Source organism: Danio rerio, chromosome 14 (genome assembly GCF_049306965.1).
Source record: "Danio rerio strain Tuebingen ecotype United States chromosome 14, GRCz12tu, whole genome shotgun sequence".
Classification (NCBI taxonomy): Eukaryota; Metazoa; Chordata; class Actinopteri; order Cypriniformes; family Danionidae; genus Danio; species Danio rerio.
This window is the reverse complement of record NC_133189.1, coordinates 34,197,210-34,222,500: the sequence shown is the minus strand read 5'-3', so window position 1 is coordinate 34,222,500 and position 25,291 is coordinate 34,197,210. Positions and strand designations below refer to the sequence as shown.

General features: G+C 37.7%; 1 protein-coding gene across 33 annotated transcripts in view; it reads right to left on the bottom strand.

Moving 5' to 3' along the window:
- Positions 1-25,291, bottom strand: part of tenm2a (teneurin transmembrane protein 2a) — a 1,361,633-nt gene that overhangs the window by 33,512 nt on the left and 1,302,830 nt on the right. For 19 of the 33 annotated variants that reach the window (XM_073921891.1, XM_073921890.1, XM_073921899.1 and 16 more), the window contains 6 exons: positions 23,871-23,972; positions 18,996-19,190; positions 13,883-14,083; positions 13,594-13,779; positions 11,040-11,063; positions 179-325 (listed from right to left, as the gene is read on the bottom strand). In XM_073921891.1, coding sequence (XP_073777992.1) covers positions 179-325; positions 11,040-11,063; positions 13,594-13,779; positions 13,883-14,083; positions 18,996-19,190; positions 23,871-23,972 — 855 coding nt within the window. The remainder of the gene's footprint in view (positions 1-178; positions 326-11,039; positions 11,064-13,593; positions 13,780-13,882; positions 14,084-18,995; positions 19,191-23,870; positions 23,973-25,291) is intronic. The other 14 variants (XM_073921909.1, XM_073921893.1, XM_073921902.1 and 11 more) reach the window with 1 other exon arrangement.

Here is a 25,291-nt window from a genome sequence, read left to right as displayed (position 1 = left end):
ACAGTTTAATTATGTTTAGAATGGGGTAAAATGCACAAATAAATTGCACACAGCAGCCATTCCTGATGTTACCGAAATTACACACAGCATCTGTTCCTGTGCACATGTTGCAGTTCCAATCAGGAAAAATCTTTGCCATAAAGTTCCCACAGAGTAAACAAAAAATCTGGTACAGTACCTCCTTCATTGTCTTTGTTGTCTGCACATGAAGTCTCCATTGCGACACTGCAGCCGGTGCCTCTCCATCCAGTTTTGCACTCACAGTGCCAGCTGTTTTGACCCAGAAGACACTGTCCATTTCCATTACATCTGTTCGGACAGCCATCTGCAACAGCCAGAGAGAGAAAGATGGATTGAGAGAGGCTGAAATCCATCATGCCAGTCACCAGAGCACTGATATGTCAATGGCTGTGACCAAAAGTTTGAAAACAAGCTAGAAAAAGTTTCCAGGCTTCAAAGTTGAAGTGAACTAAATAAAATTTAACTGAAAAAAACTAAACTGAAATAAAACTATTTGAATATGAACATTTAATTACAATATATTTTATAACACGTGTGTTCCAAAAAAATTACAATATCAAAGGATAGTTCATTAATTAATATATATATATATATATATATATATATATATATATATATATATATATATATATATATTTAAAAAGAGAATTGTGTGTGTTGTATTAGTTTCACTACACACAAAGTGAAATGTTTCAAGCCTTCATTTGTTTCGATTTAAATGATTATGCATTAAAGATGAAAATAACTCAAATCCAGTATTTCATAAAATTAGAATATCATGACAAAGTTCAACATTGTCGGTTCCCTGTGTCTCAATCTAGTCCACTAATTAATGCAAGCCTTAAAAATTGTCTCAGTCTGGCATAGTAGGGTTCAGAATCATGGGGAAGACTGCTGACTTGACACTTGTGCAGAAGACCATCATTGGCCCCGTCCATAAGGAGGAAAGGTCTCAAAAGCTAATTGCAAAAGAAACGGGATGCTTTAAAAGTGCAGTATCTAAGCATATTAATAGATTGTTAGGAAGAAGGGAAAAGGTGGCTGGAAATGGTGCACAAGTATAACCGTAACCTTGAGAGGAACCTGCGACTGAGGCTGGTGTCAGAGCAAGAACCACCACATTCATACATCTGCATGACAAGAACCACCACATTCATACATCTGCATGACATATTCTACAGCTGTAGAATTCCATGTGTCAAGCCACTCTTGAACCAAAAACAACACTAGAAGCGTCTGTACAGGGTTAAAGAGAGAAAAGGTATTGGTCTGTTGCACAGTAGTCCCAAGTCCTCTTGTCAGATGAATGCAAATTTTATATTTCAGAGAGTCACAAAAGTCAAGCTTCTCAATGTCCAGTGTGAAATTTCCACATTCAGTAATGGTTTGGAGAGCCATGTCATTTGCTGGTGTGGGTCCATTGTCTTTTTTCAAGTCCACAGTCAACACAGCTCTATACCAGGACCTTTTAGAGTGTTGGGAAATACTTTTGTGAAATACTGGATTTTTTTAATCTTTAACCCATAATCATTGAAATTGAAACAAATGATGGCTTGAAATATTTAACTTTGTGTGTAGTGAACTAATATAACACACAAGTTTCACTTTTTAAAACATTTTTTTTTTAAATAAATGGACTTTCCCTCGATATTCAAATTTTTGGCACATACCAGTATATTATATTAATAATAAAGTATACTGTATGTGTGTATGTGTGTGTGTGTGTGTGTGTGTGTGTGTGTGTGTGTGTGTGTGTGTGTGTGTGTGTGTCTTGGCATGGTTTATTGTTAGGGGGTTTGTTCACTCTCTTTATATTTTTGCACATTTTCAGAAACTGATTTTGACAACCAACATTTTGCTTTTCTAACTTTTTACATCTATATGGAAATAAAATTAGCAGAAAGGAAAAATACATCCTCACCATTCTGGCACTGTTTGTACCTGGCTTAATATAATTTTTTATTCAAACTGCACTGAGACAGCACACAAAGCATATTAAGATTTAAAAAAAAAAACTGCAGACATAAACCAGTCATTCAAAACACTGTAAAACCCAACAGTCAACTTTATCAAATGAAATGAGTGGAGTTAACTGAAAATTGACTGAAAGTTAATTCTACTAATTTGAAAAGAGTTTTGAACTCAGTGTTGAAGGTAATGAGTTATTTAAATACGTAATTACTTTAACTTAAATGGAGTAAGTTGACAGTACTCATATGGTTAGTTTTTTTTTTTTAAACCAAATGGTTTTCATAAATAGTTTTCAAATTAGTTTCCTCAAACGTTTTGAGTTGCCTTAACTTATTGGGTTTTACAGTTCTCAGTTGGTTTGAGTTCTCTTCATTTATCGGGTTTTACTGCGTTAAATTGCTTCATTTACTCAAATGGATTAAGTTCACAGAACTCATTATGATTAGTTTTTGAACTTAAATGATTTGTTGCAATCAGTTTCCTCAAATGGTTTGAGTTACCTTAACCTTTTGAGTTTTACAGGGAAATGAACTGCCACAAATGAACTTAAAATGCAAATCATAAATATATGTCATGTTACTCTGTTTTCAAACTCTTGGCCATGACACTGTAGGCACGCACGCACGCACGCACGCACGCACTCACACACACACACATATATATATATATATCTGCCTCAATTGAGCTCAATGCCTGTCTGAAGGGATGAAGTATATGAAAAGCATTACTATTCACACCTCAAATCAGTTCAAACTCCGAGAGCAATTAAATTATCTTCGGGAGTCTCCACCGATAGCCGCTGCTGGTAGCAAATGAATTTATCAGAACTCATCCATTCAGGAGGGGATATTGTATGAGCACATACACTCTCCGACTGTTCATTTACAGTAGCTGATTTGATTTGTCTGGAAAGAGAGCAATGCTTTCATGTAAGAATGTGGTTAGGACAGACCGACAGAGTCTCCAGATCAGATTATGATGGCTCTTTAGGTCGAGGTTCGTGTCTGCGAGTGTGTATGCGCATGTGAAAGAGAGAGACAAAGTGAGGGATAAAAAAAGACTTTTGAGATAGAGCCAGAAGTGCTCTTTGATAAATATATGACAGGTTTCTGGAGTGAAGTGTGGCATGTGTGGGTGTTTAATGTATGCAGTTAGGGGATAAACAGTCTTCCTGAAAGACAAAAGGCGGAAAACAATCTTGTCACAACAGTTTTGAGCAGAATGTGGATTGATGGGAATGCTTTAAGGAAGCTCTCTCTGGGAGGGGAAGAGACTGAGAAGAACAAACACGAAGAGAAATGAAAAGGCTAAGCACTATTCTACTTTAGCCGCACAAGTCCATAATTGAGCACCCTGGAGACGTGACCTGACATTTCCGAGTCATCAGGAGTTTTGTGTAAATAAAACATGCTGTCTAAAATCCTCAGCACCGCCACGGGCATCGTCTCTTACCTTGCTGCAAAACGAAAACCATGCTGCGATCTCACACTGTGTCATCAGAAACCAGTGCTGTGGCCCCCAAGTTGAATCTCCAACAGTTCTGTCAAGGCTACCAAAATTCAGCTAGTTTCTTTCATCACTCGTCTATATAGTATTATTGGCGGCTGATTCAGCCCAGGTGACATTTTAGATGATTTGTGATGAAGGAAAATGAAATAGCTTCAATCAGAAGACTGTGAATATCCAGCATACATGGGGGAGCCTTCAGCCATTGTGACTTAAATCAAACGTTTTTTTAATTAACGTAATTTTCAATGTCTGGGGTCCTTGAGATGCCACATTAACGGCCTGCCATGCATCGATTGTCACGCAATATTGAGTTGAGAGAAAAGTCACTTAGCAATGATTGCCTTTTAAATGGAGCTGCCATTTTAAGCAGCCAAATACTTATGAAACACCAGGACAGCGAAATCTATGGTGACCATTGATCTTCCTCATTGGGCAGCACTGAGCAGGGCCCCTCTTTCATGCCAAAGGCCAGTCGATTCTCAGCACACTAACTAGAATAAAGTGGGATTTCACAAACTATTAAGCCACCTGGCTAAAGTAATGTGGGTTGACTCTATTGTAATTTACTTAAAAAGGAGCTGAGATTGCCTTGAGTTATGGGTCAGCGCACATGGTATGAGAGAGATACGCAAAGGTGGGATAGGGGAAAAAAAAGCACACTGCATAGCAACAGTCAGCTATTGATGGATGGAGAAATGGATAGAAAGAGACAGATGGATTGGTGGAAAGGCGGAAAAATGAAAGGAAAAAAGTAGAAACCGAAAGAAAGGTAGACAGACAGACAGACAGACAGACAGACAGACAGATAGATAAAGAAAGAAAGAAAGAAAGAAAGAAAGAAAGAAAGAAAGAAAAAGAAAGAAGTATAGATAGACAGATAGATAGATAGATAGATAGATAGATAGATAGATAGATAGATAGATAGATAGATAGATAGATAGATAGATAGATAGATAGATAGATAGATAGATAGATAGATAGATAGATAGATAGATAGATAGATAGATAGATAGAACAATGGATGGAGGGAAAGAAAGAAAGAAAGAAAGAAAGAAAGAAAGAAAGAAAGAAAGAAAGAAAGAAAGAAAGAAAGAAAGAAAGAAAGAGAAAGAAGTATAGATAGATAGATAGATAGATAGATAGATAGATAGATAGATAGATAGATAGATAGATAGATAGATAGATAGATAGATAGATAGATAGATAGATGATAGATAGATAGATAGATAGATAGATAGATAGATAGATAGATAGATAGATAGATAGATAGATAGATAGATAGATAGATAGATAGATAGATAAAACAATGGATGGAGGGAAAGAAAGAAAGAAAGAAAGAAAGAAAGAAAGAAAGAAAGAAAGAAAGAAAGAAAGAAAAAGAAAGAAGTATAGATAGATAGATAGATAGATAGATAGATAGATAGATAGATAGATGATAGATGATAGATAGATAGATAGATAGATAGATAGATAGATAGATAGATAGATAGATAGATAGATAGATAGATAGATAGATAGATAGATAGATAGAACAATGGATGGAGGGAAAGAAAGAAAGAAAGAAAGAAAGAAAGAAAGAAAGAAAGAAAGAAAGAAAGAAAGAAAGAAAGAAAAATGGAAGCAAGGAACAAAGGAAAGAACCGAGGTAAGGTGAAATAAATGTCTTAAATGTCTTAAAGGATGGGATATTAGTGGGGAAAAAAATTGTGGAAGACAAATCCAGTTCTCCACCTAACTCTCATGTCCACTGGCCTGCAGCCCTCGCGCCTTTAAAGGTCATAAAATAAAGGTTAGATTCATAAATCCTCTAAATTCGCCTTAGGAAAAGACAGATAAAGTCCCACAGGGAATGAGCACCTACTGCATAAAACGCCCTCTGTCCGGGTTTTCCCTCGTCTGTATTTTTCCAATACTACTACAAAGTCAAATAACATCCGAAACTTTAGCACAGGAAAAGTGAGAGCTGAACACTTTCACCTAAATGGTTTCTGAAGTTGAAAATTGTGTGTGCACTCAACCAATACTTTAAAGCATAACGTATTTGGGAAACCTGTTTGAAAACATTAAGTTTTTGGTTGCTGCAGTTTTTGTTTGGTATGAATAATGAGTTAGTTTATGTTGGTGTTCTTGTTGCAATTAATTTCTGAAGCTTTTGTCACAGTATACAGCATTTTTCATGATATTGACCTAAGCTGCGAAAAAGGTTATTTTAAAGCTATAATAACAAAAAAACGAATTGATTTATTGGATTTACATGTTCAGAGTAAATACATATTTTCAGTAAATTAAATTGCAAATGAATAATAAAGTACAGTATAGGTAATGATTCAAAAACAAAAGTCTCATTAGTAAATACAGTTTACAGTTACTATGGTGATGTTAGAACTTAAAACTTAAGAATAAAACTTTAATTATTTTGTAGTTTTCATTGGAATTTTTTTTTCATTGAATGATGTTTAATGGAACCTTATTGTACAAAATTAACAAACAAAATATGGTCATTGAATTTTCAATGCCGTCGACCAGATTAACATGTGAAAATGTTCATGTTTTAAAAAAATAAATAGGTATTAAGTCTTATAGTAGCGAATTGGGCAGGGCTAAGAGCTGTGAGAGCTAAACGAGGGGGTGGTAACGACTGTCACCTGTGGAACCACCTGTTTCGAGTTTCACAGAGGAGCTCTGGAAAATTAAAAGCAGTTTGGCGGTACTCACCGTAAACAACTGCTGCAGCCTGTTTGTTTTATTTACTTAATTATTAAAACATTTAAACTGTCGATTTTGCCTCCTTCTTCCCAATGTCCATTATTAAACTCAATTTCATCTATTTCAAATACTTTCATCTGCGCTGATCTACAACAATCTGAATGTTCCTAAGACACACTCTAAAGGTTTAAATATAAAAATAATTTATTACATTATTTTGAAGTACACAATATCAATATTCATTCCTTTTCTTTTCGGCTTAGTCCTTTTAATAATCTGGGGTTGCTACAATGGAATGAACCGTCAACTTATCCAGCATATGTTTTGCGCAGCGGTTGCCCTTTCAGCTGCAACCCATCACCCATCACTGAAACCAGAGCAGCCTGAGGAAACCCACAAGAACATGGGGAGAACATGCAAACTCCACACAGAAATGCCAACTGACTGAGCTGAGGCTCGAACCAGCGACATTCGAGGTGACTGAGCCACCGTAATGCCCCAATATCATTATCACAATATATTAAACTATTGAATATTGTCACATTTCGACTAATGACACACAATGTACACTGCAGCTTTAACCATTAGCATGTCATAGAAGGACATCCACCAAAGTGTGTGTACCTAAAGCTGGAATGCATTTACCCTGCATGTTTCTTGCAGAGTAGATGTGATTTCCCCCTAAGAGCCAATCATGTGCTAGACCAAGTGCAACTTGCATCCACTCTGGATTCCCTAGCAAACAAATATCAGCGCCTCCATCAGCCAGTCATCTGCAGTCATTTCAGCCAATTACAGATGCACTGTTGAATCAAGTAACTATTGCTGCTTGTTCTTGTACCAGATTCTCTCCTGTCCACTGATGCATGAGCGTTCAGGTGATCACTATGGGCCCTGCAGTTAAACTTCTCATTATCCTGCTCTCCCTGCAAACACACAGCACTCCCCTTCACAGCAAAGCACACACACTCCTGCCCCTCCATTAGTATTCATCCTATAAGTTGAATCTCATGCAGGAGCTGAGACAAAGTCATTACCATGCCTCCTGTGGTCCCGCGCCCTATGTGCCGAAATATGCGCTGGAAAAAAAACATTGCTCACTGCTCCCGACCCACTCTGCACCAACGGCTCATGAAATTTCACATTTATCTTAGGATCCACTCCCCCTCGATCCTTTTACTCGCTGTAATGATCTGAATCCCTCAGGTAGAGCAAATTCTGTGTGATCTTTGTCTCGGCTCTGCAGTGTCCTCTGTAATTTCGGTTCTTTTGTCTGAGGTAGGCTTGATGGAAGCAGAGAGTAGGACGACTTGCCTACTGCGCCTCTGTTTTGTGCAAACATAAAGGCACACTCAAACAGATTGCTAAGAGTCTGTGTCTCCTGTTGAGAGCTTCCACTACCTCCTGTTGAAACTGCAGTCTACTTAAATGCATGCATTCCTATTATGCGTAGAGACATATAGTTGGCCCAGTGTCTAACTATGAGAGTTCTATAAGAGTTGGGGGGGATGGGGGTGGTTGTTTCAGCTCAAACATATTAACTTGAAGTTTGTTGGTTTCAGTCGCCTCAAGAAGCCTTCACAGTCATACTCTTGAGCAAGGTATTTAACCTCACATTGCTCCACTGAGACTAATCCATCAAAAAGTATATGATGCCATTTCTTCAAAGATGCAAGAAAATATTCTACCTATTAACAAATGAGAGACTTTTATGCTAATGGAAGACTTAATGCTATCCTCATATAATCAAATGCAGTTGCTTGGTCAATGATATCACAAAAGTGTTGTCATGTTTTGCATAATTAAGGTTCTTGGATTACTGTGGTGGTTACAAAGCGAAGAACTCAGATAGAGCTAACATGAAATGTCTATAAATTGAATGTATTATCTTCAATTAGGTACTTGGAAGCAGTGGAGGTTATTTTGAAACAGCATGTCAGTAAAGACAAGTGAGACATGAAGGACTATCTTAGCTCAAGAATCTATAGTTGTGTTTATATCAACATACTTTCAGTGCTTCCCACACAATATACTTGTGGTGATAGGTGAATTGAAACATACCATTTACCCATATTACAAAAATAGTTAAAGGGGTGGTCCACTACGATATCATATTTTAAACTTTAGTTGATGTGTAATATATGTGTGAACATAAACAACTCTTAATGTCATACACTCAAATGTTAATGCAAAAGGAGTCATTGGTTTTTACAGAGTTAGCTTAGCAAAGCCTACAGCGAACGAATATGGGACAAAAAAAATGAAATAAAAAATACAATCGGACTAGAGAGATCACAAGGGCTTCCGGTTACGTGCATTCACCTTGTGCACACACCCTGCGCAGTGAAGCTAAAATGCCATCCAGATGCTGCTATTTCCACAGAGCTTATTCTGTTTTTGTATTTGGGGTTAGAAATGAGAAGAAACAAAGAGAGAAGTGCTTACAATTTAGTTTTAATTATGTTCCAGAGAATAATATTAAAAAGATAGCGCTAGCATTTGACAAAAGAGGACTTCAAGAATCCCTCTCAGTTCAGTGTTGGATTTGGTTAAAACTCCTCCAACAGACAAAGCTGTTAATTGTGAGCCACAACCTATAACTATTGTTATTTGTTAAACTTGATCAACTACAGGCACAGTTTCTAGCGTTAATGATATGTTGTAGTGAGGATGTAAACAAGTATCTAAGCAGCAGTAATGTTGCTTGGCACTGCTGACAATTTAGTTACAAATTCATATTTATCAGTTAAACTGCTCTAAACAGAAACAATCTTCAGCAGTGCATGCAGTGTCTCTCTATGCGTGTCTCTCTATGTGGCTGCTTTCCGTGCGTTCTACACCTCAAATAACAAATTTGCAAAAGATATGAGAATGTTTAAAGTTCCTTGCACAAGCTTATTCCTATTATACGAGAAAAGCACTTGTTAGATTTGTTTTTTAGAGAGCAGGCATGAGGTTCAGCTGTGTGCTCTTCAATTCTGTCTGATTCAGGCAGCTAAAGCTGCTCTGAACCTCTGACTGGACTGTTTATACAGTGCAAAAGCACATGCTTGTAGGGGAGTGACGGGAGTGACGTGGAGCCAATCCGCGAATCATAGCACATTATGTTAGGACCGTGATTTTCTACAAGTGAAGCATGAGCACACATTGCTTTACATTTTATAAACACAACCTAGCCTTAAAAATACACTGTGGACCACCCTTTTGATTATATGCAAAAAACAAAAAAATATTTTAATTTTTAACAATAATTAAATTTATTATACAATCGGTTAAAGCAGGGGTGTCCAAACTTTGTCCTGGAGGGCCGGTGTCCTGCAGATTTTAGCTCCAATTTGCCTCAACAAACTTGCAAGGATGTTTCTAGAAAGCCTAGTAAGAGCTTGATTAGCAAGCCCAAGTGTGTCTGATTGGGGTTGAAACTAAACTTTGCAGGACACCGACCCTCCAAGACTGAGTTTGGACACCACAAGGTTAAAGTAAAAACAAAAAAGACATCCACAATTTCTCTTACTTTTATGCTATTCAGGAGCCATGTGCACCCACTGACAGGTTAAATCTGCTTCTCTCTCTCTCTTTGAAGTTACATGCAAGCTTGAATGCCAAAGCATTTTAGATTTGCATATAAAATAGCACATGTCATTTATTAACATCATCTAATTAATAAAATAATCAGCAAATTAGAGATAAATGACAGAAAACTAATAAAAACAGTAAAAATGTAAAAAAAGTGATGCAAAAATGCATACGAAAGCAAAATTTGAATCTTAGACATTTAATAAGATTTAAAACCCGGGCAGGAAGAATCAGGGTGAAGTCTTAAAAAGGTGCACCTCTGTGGGTCTGCAGAGCATGTGAGAGTCTGTGGGAGTATAGGAAACGGATAAACGAGAGAAGATTTTCCACTACCTAATTGATTGTGGATGGCTATTGGGAGGATACAAAAAATGTAAAGGATGTTAATAACAGTACAAAAAAATGTGTTACTAAATATACTTGAGTGGCTGTTAATATGCCTGGGTGGCCCGCCCAAGTAAAGTCTATGTGTTGGAAGCACTGACTTGAATGATCATTCAATGACCGAATTATCATTTATGAGCCAAACCTTTTCCATAGCAGAGATTGTACAGTATACACAAAGTCTCCAGGATCACTATGGTGATTTGGTGTATATAAGATGAGCGAGTAGGAGCTATGCATGTAAACCTTCATCCCTTGCCCACAAGACAAGCTAGTATTTTTGGCATAGCCACCTCCCAATGCCAGCTAGCTGTGTGAGTCCCTTCTAGACCAAGTGGAACCAGTTGCATTGACATTCACACATAATAAATTATGAATTGCACTTTGACTCAAGCAACAACATGAACATGACACCAAACATTAGGTTACACCATCAGGACTGTCTCAAAAATGACTGTACTGTACGTTTTGGTTAAAATTTAAGATGACCAAAGAAACTTGTGTTACTTTGACAGTCTAGTGTACAGGAGTACTGTACCTCAAAGTCTGAAGGACTAAGTGGATCAGACAAATCAAACTCTTTCATGGCCCAGTTAATGCTGTGGGAGGGGGACATTTCAAAAGCAACATGGTGCAAAACAGATGATTACAACTATGCTATCATCATCTGACAACAAGAATATAAACACACATGCTGAAGAACACAGATTAGCACTATGAACCTACTCGACACAACATTCTACTCCACCACGGCTACTCTACAAACAGAAGCACACAGTTGCTATGCAGCCAAGCTATCGAAGGCGGGGGGGTTGCTCACAACCAGACTAAAGTGCAACTAGCACTAGTCACAGTACGACGAGGTACAATACCTTCAATACTCCCATCCCAAAAGTCTGCATCAGAGAGGACATTCAGAGAGAACAAAAAACGTGTCATAACAAGAAGACAAATGAATACATGCTGCATTGGAATCAGTTAAAAACAGAAGAAGTATAAAAATGGAAGCTGAAGATTGAAGCCTTTCACAAAGTGTTTTTATCCTACAGATAGAGTTTGATGACGATAAACAGACAGACTTCCTGTTGCGGCGTTCAATAGGGAAAAGGATTAAAGGCAGAGCACTTTCAGTCTTTGTCACTCATGTCATCATTGGAGTGACAGACAAACATCCACACGCACACATCCACAGATGATGAGAGAAAGGAAAACTGGCTTTTGAGTCTATTTTTGAGAGAGAAGTCAAAACAAAAAGAGGTGTGACTTATCAAGGTGAAGACGCCTCTACCCTTCATCAGTTGCTGCTACTCCGCAAGGACTGTTCATTACCCAGCAGCCCACACGTATGCCTCTGCTGTGTGAGGAGTGATCAAACACAACTAAGTCTATTCTCAGTCCAACACCAGACAGAGGAAGAGTGTAATTCTTCTCAATAACCCCCCACCAGCACAGCCTTCATTCATTTCTTCTGCACTTTTCGCCTTAATCTGTGTTTTGCCCTGTTTACAACCCATTTAAGCTAATGGGAATGTGGTAACAGAGTATTAAAGCAAAGCGTTCAGTTTGCTAATCTCCACCTTTAAATGAGAGATCACTGACTTCAACAAGTGACTACATTTGAGCTTAAAATCATGCATGTGAATGTCATTCCGAAAAGATGGTAAAGCAAAAGTTCAGATCAGTCCTGCTCCTGAGGAGCAGGCTTACTTGGTTTTAGCTACAATACACAAGTACGGAAGTTTATTGAGATAGTTAGGTTATGATTCTTGTTTAGCTGTATCAAGTGTGTTTTATTATTCATGCAATAGAACTACTGTGAACTCTGTGTTGTAAACAAGTACTTGCTTTTGTGGTAACAATCATCCAGAATTTCCCTTAACAAAGTGTGGGCAGCAAATGTTTTGAGCAGCAATAGCCACGTTTCCACTATCGCGCCTGAAGCGAACATGCCAGGGTGAGCCAGGGCTAGTCGAGTTTCCACAGTCATTTCGTGGCTTGATCCAGCCAAAGCAGGGCTTCTTTGAGGCCAGCGACTGGTCTTTTTCAGCCCGCGGAATACCTTGGGCCAGATCGGGCCAACCGGGGCTTTGAGGCAAAGATGGAGTTTTCCTGTGTCAGGTTAAGAGGTGGCAAGATGCCCATTTCACTTAAATTAGTTTTGAAAACGCACTCCTTACAATAAAGGGAAAAAAATGGAGGACAGACAGTTCTGGACAGTTGAAGACACCTGGGCTCTTCTGAACTTTTGGGAGGATGTTCAATGGCAGATTGACGGCATTTGAAGAAATGTGGATATGATCAAATACATAATTGCTGAGCTTGGAAACGTACAGATTCAGCGTACAACAGTACAAGTCTGCGTAAAGTAAAAAAAAAAAAAAACAGCAGGCACATTTCAAAGTCGGTCAGAAAGCGGTGCTATGACCATTTGTGATATGATGACAACTAACCTTACAGTCAGTAAGTAAACACAACTAATAATGGAAAAGATTTGTGTATATATACAGATATATCATTTACTGCTGTATATTAACATGATTTGTTTGCTTTGCAATTTCTTAATTTTTTTTTCTGTTAAGGTGTACAGTAATTATGTCAAAATAAATGTGTTTCTATGTGCTTGTGATTCTAATTTGAGTTTTTTCTTCCCGCTGAACTGGGAGGGTTGTGCGACATTGGATATGGAGGGCGTTGTTAGGGCGGGGATTTTGTGATGCACAGCGAGCTATTTGTTGACAGTGGAAACATGACGTGATTTTGGCCTCACTCTTCAAGCTCCCAGACTACCGGCCCAGCCCAATGAAAGCCCTGGTTCGCACTGATCCAACAGTGGAAATGTGGCTATTGGGTACATGCCCTTAAAATTAATGGTTTTAGAGTTATGTACTGAATATCCCATCCTGTTGGATAAGTAAAGAAAAAATCCCTAGAATCATCCATGTAAACTCATGAGCTTTATAGAAGTAGGTTATACTTCTAATTTAGCATCCTTTGATGGTCCTGGACAAGTCATCACCCAAGCAATAATCTAGGCCAGGGGTCACCAATCTCGTACCTAAAGGTTGGGCGTGCAGAGTTTAGCTTCAACTTGCCTCATCACACCTGCCTAGATGTTTCAAGTATACCCAGTAAGACCTTGTTTAGCTTGTTCAGGTGTTTTTGATTAGGATTGACGATTAACTCTGCAGGACACCGGCACTACAGGAACAAGTTTGGTGATCTCTGGACCCTAGATTATTCTAACCACTTCCCTAAAATCTGACTAGTGGATAAGAATTTAGCACCAGGACCAAAAGTATGATTTAAAAACCTGCCTCACTCATTTAAACAGTAAACACAGAAAAAAGGAGGCGTCTGTTGGGATGGTGTATCTAGGGAGCAAGAAAGAGTCAGTGTCTGGTTCAGCAGTGGACATATTATGCCTACCAATGGTGCAGTGTTCTCCATTCCAGCCCTGTTCACACTCGCACTTCCCATCTTTACAGGTTCCATGCTTCACACAGAGTGGGTTACACACACGCTGGTCACAAGCTGCGCCTGTCCAGCCTTCCTCACAGCGGCAAGAACCGCCCATGCATACGCCGTGTGTACCGCAGTCAACCGAGCAAACCTCTGATGAAAGAAGGTAAGAGCACAATTTGCATTAATTAAAATCAGGTCTACTGAAATGAAACGCTAAAACATTTGCAGATCCAATCAAAACATGTAGACTGACCGACAGAACAATCAGGGCCCATCCAATTGGGGTCACAGCTACAGACCCCTGTGTCTGGAATAAAAGCACCATGGCCGTGGCACTGATCTGGGCACTGAGCTCTGGGTAGTTCACAGCTGGGTCCGCCCCATCCCGGTTTACAGTGGCACTCTCCGTTCACACAGATGCCATTATTCGAGCAGGTTGGATCCAGGCAGTCAACTGCAAACAACAGGTGAGAGTTATAAGTGAGGTTTTACCTGTCATTAAAATGAAAAAAGAAATCTTATGATAAAAGAGTTCTTGTTTTGACAATGTCTGTGAAAAGATGAGTCATAAAGGCTTTTAATGTCACAGCGATGATCAATTTGTCATCTAAATGAGCTATTTTTAGACAAAAGTGATAGAATATTTATTTTACAAAGCATTTGACTGTACAAGATTGGTCACAATAGAAGATAAGACTACACATCTGTATGGTTAAAATTCAATTTTGAGTTTAGGAGTGAACTAGAATGCTATCGTGAAACTATGTGAAGTAATTTATTATACCATTTACCAATTACTAGACCCACATGACTCACTGTGCATTTTTAGATACTGCAAACATAAATAAAGGGGGAAAATATGCATATTCTCTGTTACGTTTGACCGGGAAGATAGGAGGCAAAAAGTGTGAAAGAAGCCACTGATGAAAGTGAAGTTAGTGGTTTTTTTTTGACACAAAGTAAAATAAATAAATAAATTAGCAAAAAGGTGAAAGTGACAAAACAACAATAAAAAAATAATAAACTATATAATATTTACTAAGTATTTACAGGCTTGTTCAGCTAAATCAAAGCAATGACCTGAACAAAATCTGTAAGCGACACAATCTCTCACACAATACAACCTACTCCTACAACTACCCAGAGAGTGATGGTTTGGGGCCATTTTATATCATTGGCCCCACCCATGGGTTATACCATTCTACAGGTTGTAGGGTAACATATAGACAAAAATACATAAAAACACAATGAACAAAAGTATAAATTATTGCAAGTAAATAAATACAAAACTCAAAATACAACACAACAAACAACCAACACACATATAAACAATAGAACAGATGCCATTTTGGATTACATCATGATAAAAACTGATAAAAAACTGACCAAAGGGTTGTGACCCTGATGATGTAATTTAAAATGGCGGCTCTGAATTGAGGTGGGAAAACCAACTATGTGAATACTGGGAGTTAAAGTAAACAATTTGAGTGAACATTGTGGAGTCAGAGAAACCATAGATCATGTTATATTTGATTGCAGGAAATATATACAGGAGAAAAGGGAATTAATAGCATATTTAAATAATAATGGACATAAAGATAAAAACTTAAAATATATTTATTATTGCTAAAAATATTAATAGGGATAGTTTAGGGTATAGGGTATTTATACAATATCTATATAATACAGGACTGAGCAAAATAATATAATAAATTCATTCATTCATTTTCTTTTCGGCTTAATCCCTTTATTAATCTGGGGAAGCCACAGCTGAATGAACCGCCAACTTATCCAGCATATGTTTTTACGCAGCGGATGCCTTTCCAGCCGCATTGCATTACTTGGAAACATTCATACACACTCATTCACACATACACTCATACACTACAGTTCGTTTTAGCATACTCAATTCACCAGTACCACATGTCTTTGGACTGTGGAGGAAACCAGAGCACCCGGAAGAAACCCACCCAAATTGAAATGTTACATAAACACAATGTTAACTTTAGGCAATACAACAAACTTTTCACATTACACATACACACACACGCACGCACAATCCACTGATAACACTACAATGTCCCATGTATACATTGTTTGCCGGCAATAGGACTATGTTTAAAAGTGTATGTATTTTATGTATGAGTGTAATGAGTATGTAATGTGTATGTCACAGTCACAGTCACAGTGTCTTTTCTTAGTTTAAACCTGTGACATTCCCATATGACTGGACTGGTGATGTACATTTTTTTAAGAAAGCATGCACAAGCACATACTATGTCTTTCATCTAAACATGAAAAATCAATATCCCACACCTACAGTGTGAGAATGGCAGCTTCCTGTCTAGAGCCTTTCACACTCACCTCTCAAACCCTCCATCTCACTTTCTCAGCATCTTTGTCTATCTACCTTCCTCTCTCTTTTTTGACTTTGACCCTGTCTCTCACATGTTCCATCCGGGGTGCCTCAAAAAATTGATATCGTCTGCTGAGCGAAAGCAGAGATCTGGCCATGAAAAGTGCGAGAAAGCCATTTGACAAATTACCCGGACCTGTGGTGCCCTGTGTGACACCCCTGTCTCAGCAGCCCCCCTCGGCTGATAGAAGCGCAGCTCCTTTCCCCTCACGCACATAAAGCCATTCAAGCCAATTGTTTATGCTGCAGAAACAGCACATCACGGATATCGATTTCTATGTCACCGGCACTTCAGGTAAATTGTTTGAGTGACTCTGCTGTGATGAATATCTGATTTGAAAAATCTTAGAACGGCAGGGGAAAAATGAAAGGAGCAAAAGTGCTGACCTTGTGATCTGAAACACCTCAAGTTCCTCGTGCCACAATAAAACACTCCGTCTTTTTACACACTCACATTTGTTTTTCTGCCATGGTGGGCACTTTTCATTGACTTCTGCTCTCTCTCTTTTTTCCCCTTACTGATTAAATAATCCATTATGCCTTAAACATAACCCTGATACAGCCTTTTTTGTATGGTTTGATTTTCATTTAGACATTGATATGCTTATTAAGTGCTCTTCTGTAGCTCAAATAGCAGAGCATGATTGTAGCAATCCCAAGGTTGTAGGATTGATTCCCAGACAATGTGAGCCTTTAATACAATGTGAGTCATTTTGGATAAAAGTGTCAAAGTACCAAATGCGTGCATGTGAATTAATGTATTTTCTCATCGGAGCTGCTCCCACCTTTGGGGGAATATTTGAACCCCAAAACACAATGACTAACATGCACGTTTAAAGGAATTTATACCAAAAATGTAAACTTTATCATTATTTGCGGTAAATATTTGAAGCCTAACAGTCCCTTGTGGATGATATGCTGCATAGCTATTACAAAGTGCAGTACAAAGAGAGATTTTTTTTACCAAGTTTGGATCAACATAATGCCTCGTTCACACTAGCAGCGACTTTGTAGCTGCCTGTTGCTCTGGGTGCCGACCTGCATAGAGAATACAACCGCCTCTGAGCGAGCTGAGAGATGATCACATGAGCACTACTGGTGCTCTTATTGGCTGTCTCTCAAGAAAGTCGTTCTTTATTTGGATGAAGTTAAAGGATTCTCAACTTTGTCACATCGCTCAACACACCCACCTGGTTACCAACGCAATCTGTAGCTCACATAGGCATACAGATATAAACACTAGATATCGCATATGGACCCTGAGCATGCATCAATAGCGCCGCCACATTTGTACAGTGCTCCGAGGACAAATGTCATTCAACTGCACTAGTCAAGACTAAAGCCATTGGGAATATGCTGGACTATAGCGACGGGTGTAGTAACGGGTGTAGTAACGAGCAAACAAAGAAAACAAAACACAAAGGCAGAACATTTTATAGAAAGATTTAGATTTTTTGTTACTTTTTGTGTTGCAAACTTTTGTGCTAAACAAGCATTGATGATAAGGAAGTCTTACTGCACTGACCATAGGGCAAAGTAGCACCAACTCGCACTAAATACTGGGCTTATTCTAGTTTAGTCAAATAAAATCAGCAAACAATGTAAATGAAATATGACTACAAGATTCTGCGATGCTAGAAAAAAACTTGTAAAATTGTTGGCTTAGTAAACGAGATGTTCGTAACGAGATTCGTCCACAAACAAATTGCCCCCTCCATTAGAATGAGAAGTAAAAGCGGGAGAAAGGGTGGTTTAGGACACAGATTAGATCAAATTTGACAAGGAGGGAGGATAATACATTTCCCTGCACAAAAAAACACATGCTCTTTGTCGGTAATGCCCATGCGGTCACTTACAGTATACATTGATATATAGAACGGATGTAAAATTATAATTCTCGTAATTAAAAAAAAGGATTTACGTACTGAGCACCGGGAACACTCCCGATCACAGATATTACAGATCTCTGGGTCTAGAGGGCCAGTCCTCCACTGCACCTTGGTCCCACATTCATTTCAAAGGAGCGCTACCCTGTACTAAAATGGGGCTCTATTGACACGTTTCTTCCAATAACCAAGCGTAGGAGACATCTAATGTAAATATCTATTGCGTAAACGAAGGTCTCTGGAAGTTATTCACTTTCCATTGAAATGAACGGTCACTTGTCGCTTGCCTTTGCGAGTCGCTCATAGTCTGAATAAGACTTAAGAGTGAGTAAATAATGACATGATTAAAATTTCTATGTGAACTACTTGCAGTTGAACTATATTTAATCCAAATCAAATCAAAATCTTAAGTAGCCAGAGTATTGCTAATGAATTTACTGAATGAGATTAAAAAAAAATATATATATATAGAGGCAAGGGTTTTGTTGTTCTGTTTGTTTGCTTAGCTGCCATCACTCACTATCTCTGTAATAAGCAGCACTTTCTGAAACGCTGTTCTCCATCAACCTATTTCTGTGTTTGTTAGCTGTTTTCATCCCAGCTTCTCCTACTGTCCTCTTATACCTCATTTTTTTTCTTCTGTCTGTTCCTTTTTCTTTCTCTTCCCTTTCCATTTTTAGACTCCTGGGAATCTTCTAGTTTTCTCTCTTCTCTTATTGCCAGTCACTGTCTTACCCAAGAGCCACTAAACTTCACTGAACACAAAAAAATGAATCAAGACCAAAGCTATTGTTCTCAGCACCTAGATCGATACACTTCCAAGCCTTTACTTATATCTGTGAAGTGTTTTTGTCGGAGCCCATTAAATACAACCAAAGAATCTAGGGAAACAGCCAAAGATGACTGCATGAATATGGGAGAATGTGTGTTTTTCTTTTTTAAGTAGTGAAATGGACAAAATACAGCTATTATAGGCACTGATGGTATTCTTAAGCCGCTGACGATGAAAAAACATCTATATATGGCTATCAAACACACACACACACACACGCACACACACTTACCCTCAGCACAATTTTCTCCTTTGTAGCCCAGAGAACAAACACATGTGCCCTCAGTGCATGTGCCATGACCGCCACACTGGGGGTCGATGCACTGGCTGATGGGAACATCGCATTCCGGGCCTTTCCATCCACTATAGCAGATACATGATCCCTTGTCGTACTGACCATTTCCACTGCAGAGGACAGGACATGCCGCTTTAAAAGAAACAGAAATATAACAAGGAGAGAGAATAAGGATTTGATGCAAGTGACATCGGATCTTTCATGTGAATTTTTTTTGCAATGATTTATATCAAAAGAGCATAACAGACAAATGGCATAAGAGACAAATGAGACAACATAGGGGAAGATATTTTAGGTTTGTTTACTAAGACTCTGTGTATGTTTTTGAAGAGATTGAGAAACAGGCAAGCAGTTGTGGTGATGGATGTGTTTCTGAATGACATGATATAAGCATTAGGAACTGGGGTCAGATAACAATTATGTGCATTGTAAAGTATCATTTTGATGTCAGGGGTGGCACGGCGGATCAGTAATTACACTGTCACCTCACAGCAAGAAGGTCGCTGTTTCAAGTCCCTCCTGGACCGGTTGTCATATCTATGGGGAGTTAGCATGTTCCCCCTGTGTTCAATTTGGTTTTCTCCTGTTGCTCCAGTTTTCCCCACAGTCCAAACATTTGCACTATAGATGAATTGAACAAACTAAATAGGTATGATTGTATAAGTGTGGAAAAGTGTGTATAGTTGTTTCCCAGTGCTGTGCTGGAAGGGCATCTGCTAAATAAAAACATATGCTGGAATAGTTGACAATTTATTCTACTGTGGCGACCTCTGAAATGAACTAAGCTGAAGGAAAATAAATGAATGAATGAATGAATTAATGAATTAATGAATGAATTTTGATGTCATATGATGTAAAATAATCTATCAAACCTCAATCTTTAGGCAAGCTTTAGTCTATTTCAACTACACCCAGTCTTTTGTAATATTCTCTATTAGAAAACTAAAAACAAGGTTGCAAAAAGCACCCATGAAGGCGTGCTTTGTTCGTTTAGCAGACACTTAAACAACTTACACATTAGGGAAAAAAAGCCAACAAAAATATTATTGTGGTACCACAGTGGTATTTTTGCATATTTACATGGCATAAAAATAATATTATCATTATATATGTACAGAACATGGTAATACCATTTGATAAAACATAAAAATGCTATAGCATGCCACTATAAATAAATAAATAAATAAATAAATAAATAAATAAAAAAAATACTGTGGCCCTAATAACATGCCAATACTCCAAAGTTTCCAAAGTGGGGGTCGGGACCCCCTGGGGGGCACGGGATATGACAGGGAGTCACTTGGTGATTTACAAAAGTCAAATACATTTGAATAAACTATTAGAATTACCATATTTTATCCATAACTCACAGAAGATATGCATGCAATGCATGCAAATAAAAACCATTAGCCTTTCATTTTTTTATAGGATTGTGTGTTTAGATTAGTTTAACAACATAGCAATAGCGTCAGCTGCACCAGGTTCAACTTTCTGACACCTTTATAGCAATCAAATTCCATTAAATATGAATACAGGTCAAAACTGAATAATGAGGATGATCTCTGATTGGCGGTCTCCAAAATGAAACCAACAATAGACTTGTGCTGAAAACATTTTGCCCAACGGGACTCATTAGGTGAGGTTAATATTGAATTAAACAAATTAATAAATGAAAATATAAATTATAGCCTATGGTTGTTAGAATGTTGCACTTTTTTGTGTTGTCAATATGCTCATGTTTATATACGCCTATTGTGTGTGTGTGTGTGTGTGTGTGTGTGTGTGTGTGTGTGTGTGTGTGTGTGTGCAACATTTGTATATTTACATCCACCTCTGAGGAATGTGGGGGTCGCGAGTCACTGGCATTGATATTTTTGGTGGTCGCAGGCTGAAAAGTTTGGGAAGCACTGCTCTACATGTCCTAAAACCTTATAAAACTATAACAGATTTATCTTAATAAAATAAAAAAGACACTATGGTACCCATATAAATATGGTAATACCATGGGCTTGTCATAAAAGCATACCGATACCATTTAATAATGATGCCAGAATATGTTCCATTTCAATAGTAAATTTTCAAAATATGGTAATGACATGGTACAGCATGTCTTGAAACTATATTACCATGAATGTCTAAATGTCCTAAAAGCATAATAGTACCACAGTTCACATTTAAAAGCATGGTAAAACCATGGTTCTTCAATCCGTACCTGAGTAGTCTCAAACTAAAATTCTTAATGTACGTAATTTAAGACTACAGTATATTACCCATGAGCACTCTCCCTAAGCCCTGATAAAAGATGTCCAGTTAGCGGCAGTCTAAAAAAGACTTCCTGAGTTGAATACAGAGAGTCTTGAGGGTATATGCTTTGTAAAAAAATTCATGCACACACACACACATATTTATAGACAGAGGGTCAGCACTAGTGGTGTGAGTGGAGAGCTTTGATAGGTTGGAAAAAAACTATAATGAAAGAAAATGTAATTTAACGTTGCGGTAACAAAACTATTAATCATAAGCTTCCCAGGTGAACAATGGGAGATATTGGGCCGTATGAACCGCCATTCATCATCCTTATGCTTCAGAAAGAAAGAGACAAGGACAGAGAGAGAGAGACCTCCACTAACACACAGATTTCAGTTTCTCCATGACTCATAGGACCAAAGCACTTTCGTAATAGCAAACTATACAAATATATGAATACAAATAGTACTTTATGTGTATGCAAATGACTGGCTATCTAAACTAGAACTTCCCATTGCCATTCTTATTTAATTATAATTACTTTTACCTCTGAATTTTTTGGCAGATTTAGAATTTAGTCCATTTATGAACCAGTCTTCCTACTCATGATGGTCCATAAATTAAGCTGGGAATTATTTCATCAAATTGGTCCCCAACCATATAGCTAGGTCAGAAGCACACATGCACGCACACACACACGCACACAGAAGGTGTCTGGACTCTCAGGCTGTACCCAATGCTTCTGAGTGTCTAGAGCCATTGGGACTGCTGAGATTAATACACATCTTTGATGTGTTCAGCTCTTTGAATCCCACGTTACTGCCATACTGGCAACAAATCAGTGCTGTTACCCCTCATGTTTTATGTCTGATGGACATTACCCTGCATGCTTTTTTAAATGCTAAAACTACTGGAGTTGTACTAGTACTAGAATGGCCCATGTCATTTTTCAGACCATTCATGTCATTTTCCCCTCCCGTGTCATTTATATTCAAGGTTTCTATTGGAGTTTTAGAATGAAGCTTTAAATATCTGCAGCTTTTTTTTAAACTTTTTTTCACCCCAAAGCCATCCTACTGAATAGGTGCATCCCAAATTGCATACTTATGCACTATTCTACCCCATTTTGTAGTTTAATCAGTTTAAGTAGTGGATTCACACTGAAAATTCTAAAAAAATAAAATAAAATTAGTGCACTTTAATTACCTGGATCATTACCTTGGATTCGGGTGGTCATGTTGGATTACTTTATTTATTTTGAATTGTGAAAGCAAAATTCTCCTACAAAAGTGATTATAGGCCTCCCAATGGCGAATGCAATTATACTCATGACAGATATTATTTGGTACTTTGGTCATTTAAATTGGCAACCGTCACACGACATCAGGGAAACGGTTTGAATTTCTGCTTAGTAAAAAGAACATTAGTGTGCCATTTGGAATGACACTACACACATATACTATGCTGTTGAGTGTGTAGGTGCATAAGTACATAGTGCATGAGTGCATAGTGTATAGTGTGCCATTTAGGACGCAGCTTATGTCACCCAATTCGAATGTTATCACTCGATTGAATGGGCATTATCAGTGAATATCAGCTGATGGATATGGGCCAGTAGGGGCCTAATAGTATTCTCAGAAGTGAATTGTGAATTCTTGTTAACTTCCGGCTGCAGTCGTATGTGATCTATATTTGATTAACCATGTGGATCGATGATAGCAACCCTCTGAGCCTACTAGCTGATAACCACTGTTAACACCCATTAAATCAAGTGATTGAGCATTAGAATTGGCAGCCTAAGTAGCCACCACGGGAATCAATATGCAAGAATAAAGAGATGTTATTTTAAAATGTGATGTGTGATGATGAACAACAAATTTGAATAATGAAACAAAAATTCAAATTAATATAAAAATGTTCACTGTCAACTAAAAAAACCTTCTGTTAAAACTATTTTAAATATTTTTTTCAAATTCATTGCAATATAAACCTACATCTACAGTATATACTATATAGTAGACCAGGGGTTCTCAAACTTGGTCCTGGAGGTCTGGTGTCCTGCAGATTTTAGACCCCAACTCGCCTCAAAACACCTGCAAGGATGTTTCTAGAAAGTCTAATAAGAGCTTGATTAGCTAGCCAGGTGTGTCTGATAGGGGTTTGAGCTCAAATCTGCAGGACACCAGACCTCCAGGACCGAGATTGAGAACCCCTGTACTAAACTATATACTATAAATATAAAACGAATCTTAGGATATAAAATATCATCAATATATCATAAATATATTAACTCATCTTTGAGCTTTTGAAGAATACACTTTTTAGTACATACCCAGTCATACTTTTTAAGGCCTGAGGCTGTCAAATCTCTAAAATGAACACAATAAAATCAGACTTTTTCCAAAGAAAAAAGTTATATAGTTTGGTACTATTCAGATCACTCTTTATTTCACCAAAATGAGTGACATGGGATGTAAAAGTTGTTCTCACTTCTCTCTCTTTCGGTCACATTTCATTTCTCTTGCTGTACAACAGAGTTCGGGGTGTAATTGGAGTGTCTCTTACCTTTCGAACAGTCCATGCCATGGAAGCCTGGAAAGCAATGACACACTCCTGACACACACTCTCCGTTCCCATGACAGTTGCGGGGACACTCTTGCACAGAGTCTGCGAAAAGAATGAAACCTTTCTAAAAAAGGCCACTTTGATGGTAATGACAGCTGTAACCACCACATCCGACTCTCATCTTGTCTTTTCCACCACCATATCCCCCTCCCCATGTCTTTCTCTCTCCCGTTTTCTGTCCCTCTTTCACCGCAATTCGGAGTCTCCGGTCATTATTGATACAATTCATTCAAACACCATCACACATCATTTCATTAGCCATGAGTAATATCACAGCAATGAAAGTAGGCCATATCACAGTAGATTAGCGCAAGGTTAATTGGTGAGACACCACTTATTCGCTGAATTCACGAATGTGAATATTCATAGAACAGAGCCACAAGGTGCTTATCTCGTTTAAAGTGGATAATGATATATATTAAATTGTATAACATTAATAGATTGGCGGCTTTTCATTATTTTTCCTTTTGCTGGACCGCAAGGACTCAATTATCTGTAATTCTATACAGACTCGAACAGATAAATCCACATATGCAAAATCATTCCCTTTAATATTTACTAGTCTCTCATTAGACCTCATTTATGAAACCACAGTTGAATGAATGCCTGTGTAAATCATCTGTAAATGTATAATTTGATACAACAATGTAAGAGACTGATAATACATACCACACCATTTCTTCTCCTAATATGGTTTTTAATTCTCAGAATTAATTATTCTAGTCTCTCATGCTTTTTAAGGCTGCGTTTGTTTTAATCAAAACTAGGGTAAAAACAGTAATACTTTAAACTGTTGTTACAATTTATAAAATAACAGTTTTAATATATTTGGTGATTTTTCAAAGATGTTTAGTTTTTAATGATCAGAAATTATCTTCACATGCAATTTTGTTTAGGAAAATATTAAGAAGACTTATGCTGCATTCTGGCTTTGATTAATTGAAATTTTAGCAGGATTTATTTGAAACACACTTTGTTTATTTTTTTTTAAAGACATTGGAAAGCTGTCGAGCAATTTAAAGTGGTAGTTCACACAAAAATTTAACTTTACTCACTATTTTCTCACCCTTTCCAAAAACTGTGAGTTTATTTATTCTATTGAAACAAAGAACAATATGGTGAAGAATTTTAGAAACCTGTAACCACTGACTTCAAATACCATGAAAGTCAGTGGTTAATTTGATCCTGTTCAGGAAAATGTCAGACATTCATGTTTTGCGTTCTGGAATTTATTTTAATGGATTTAACGGCATTAACTTGTGAGTGATGAATACCTACGTGGGTAGTCATCATGCGCAAGTTAAGGCAAAAGACACATTTAACTATTGGCCCACAACAATATTTACAGCAAATCGGCTATT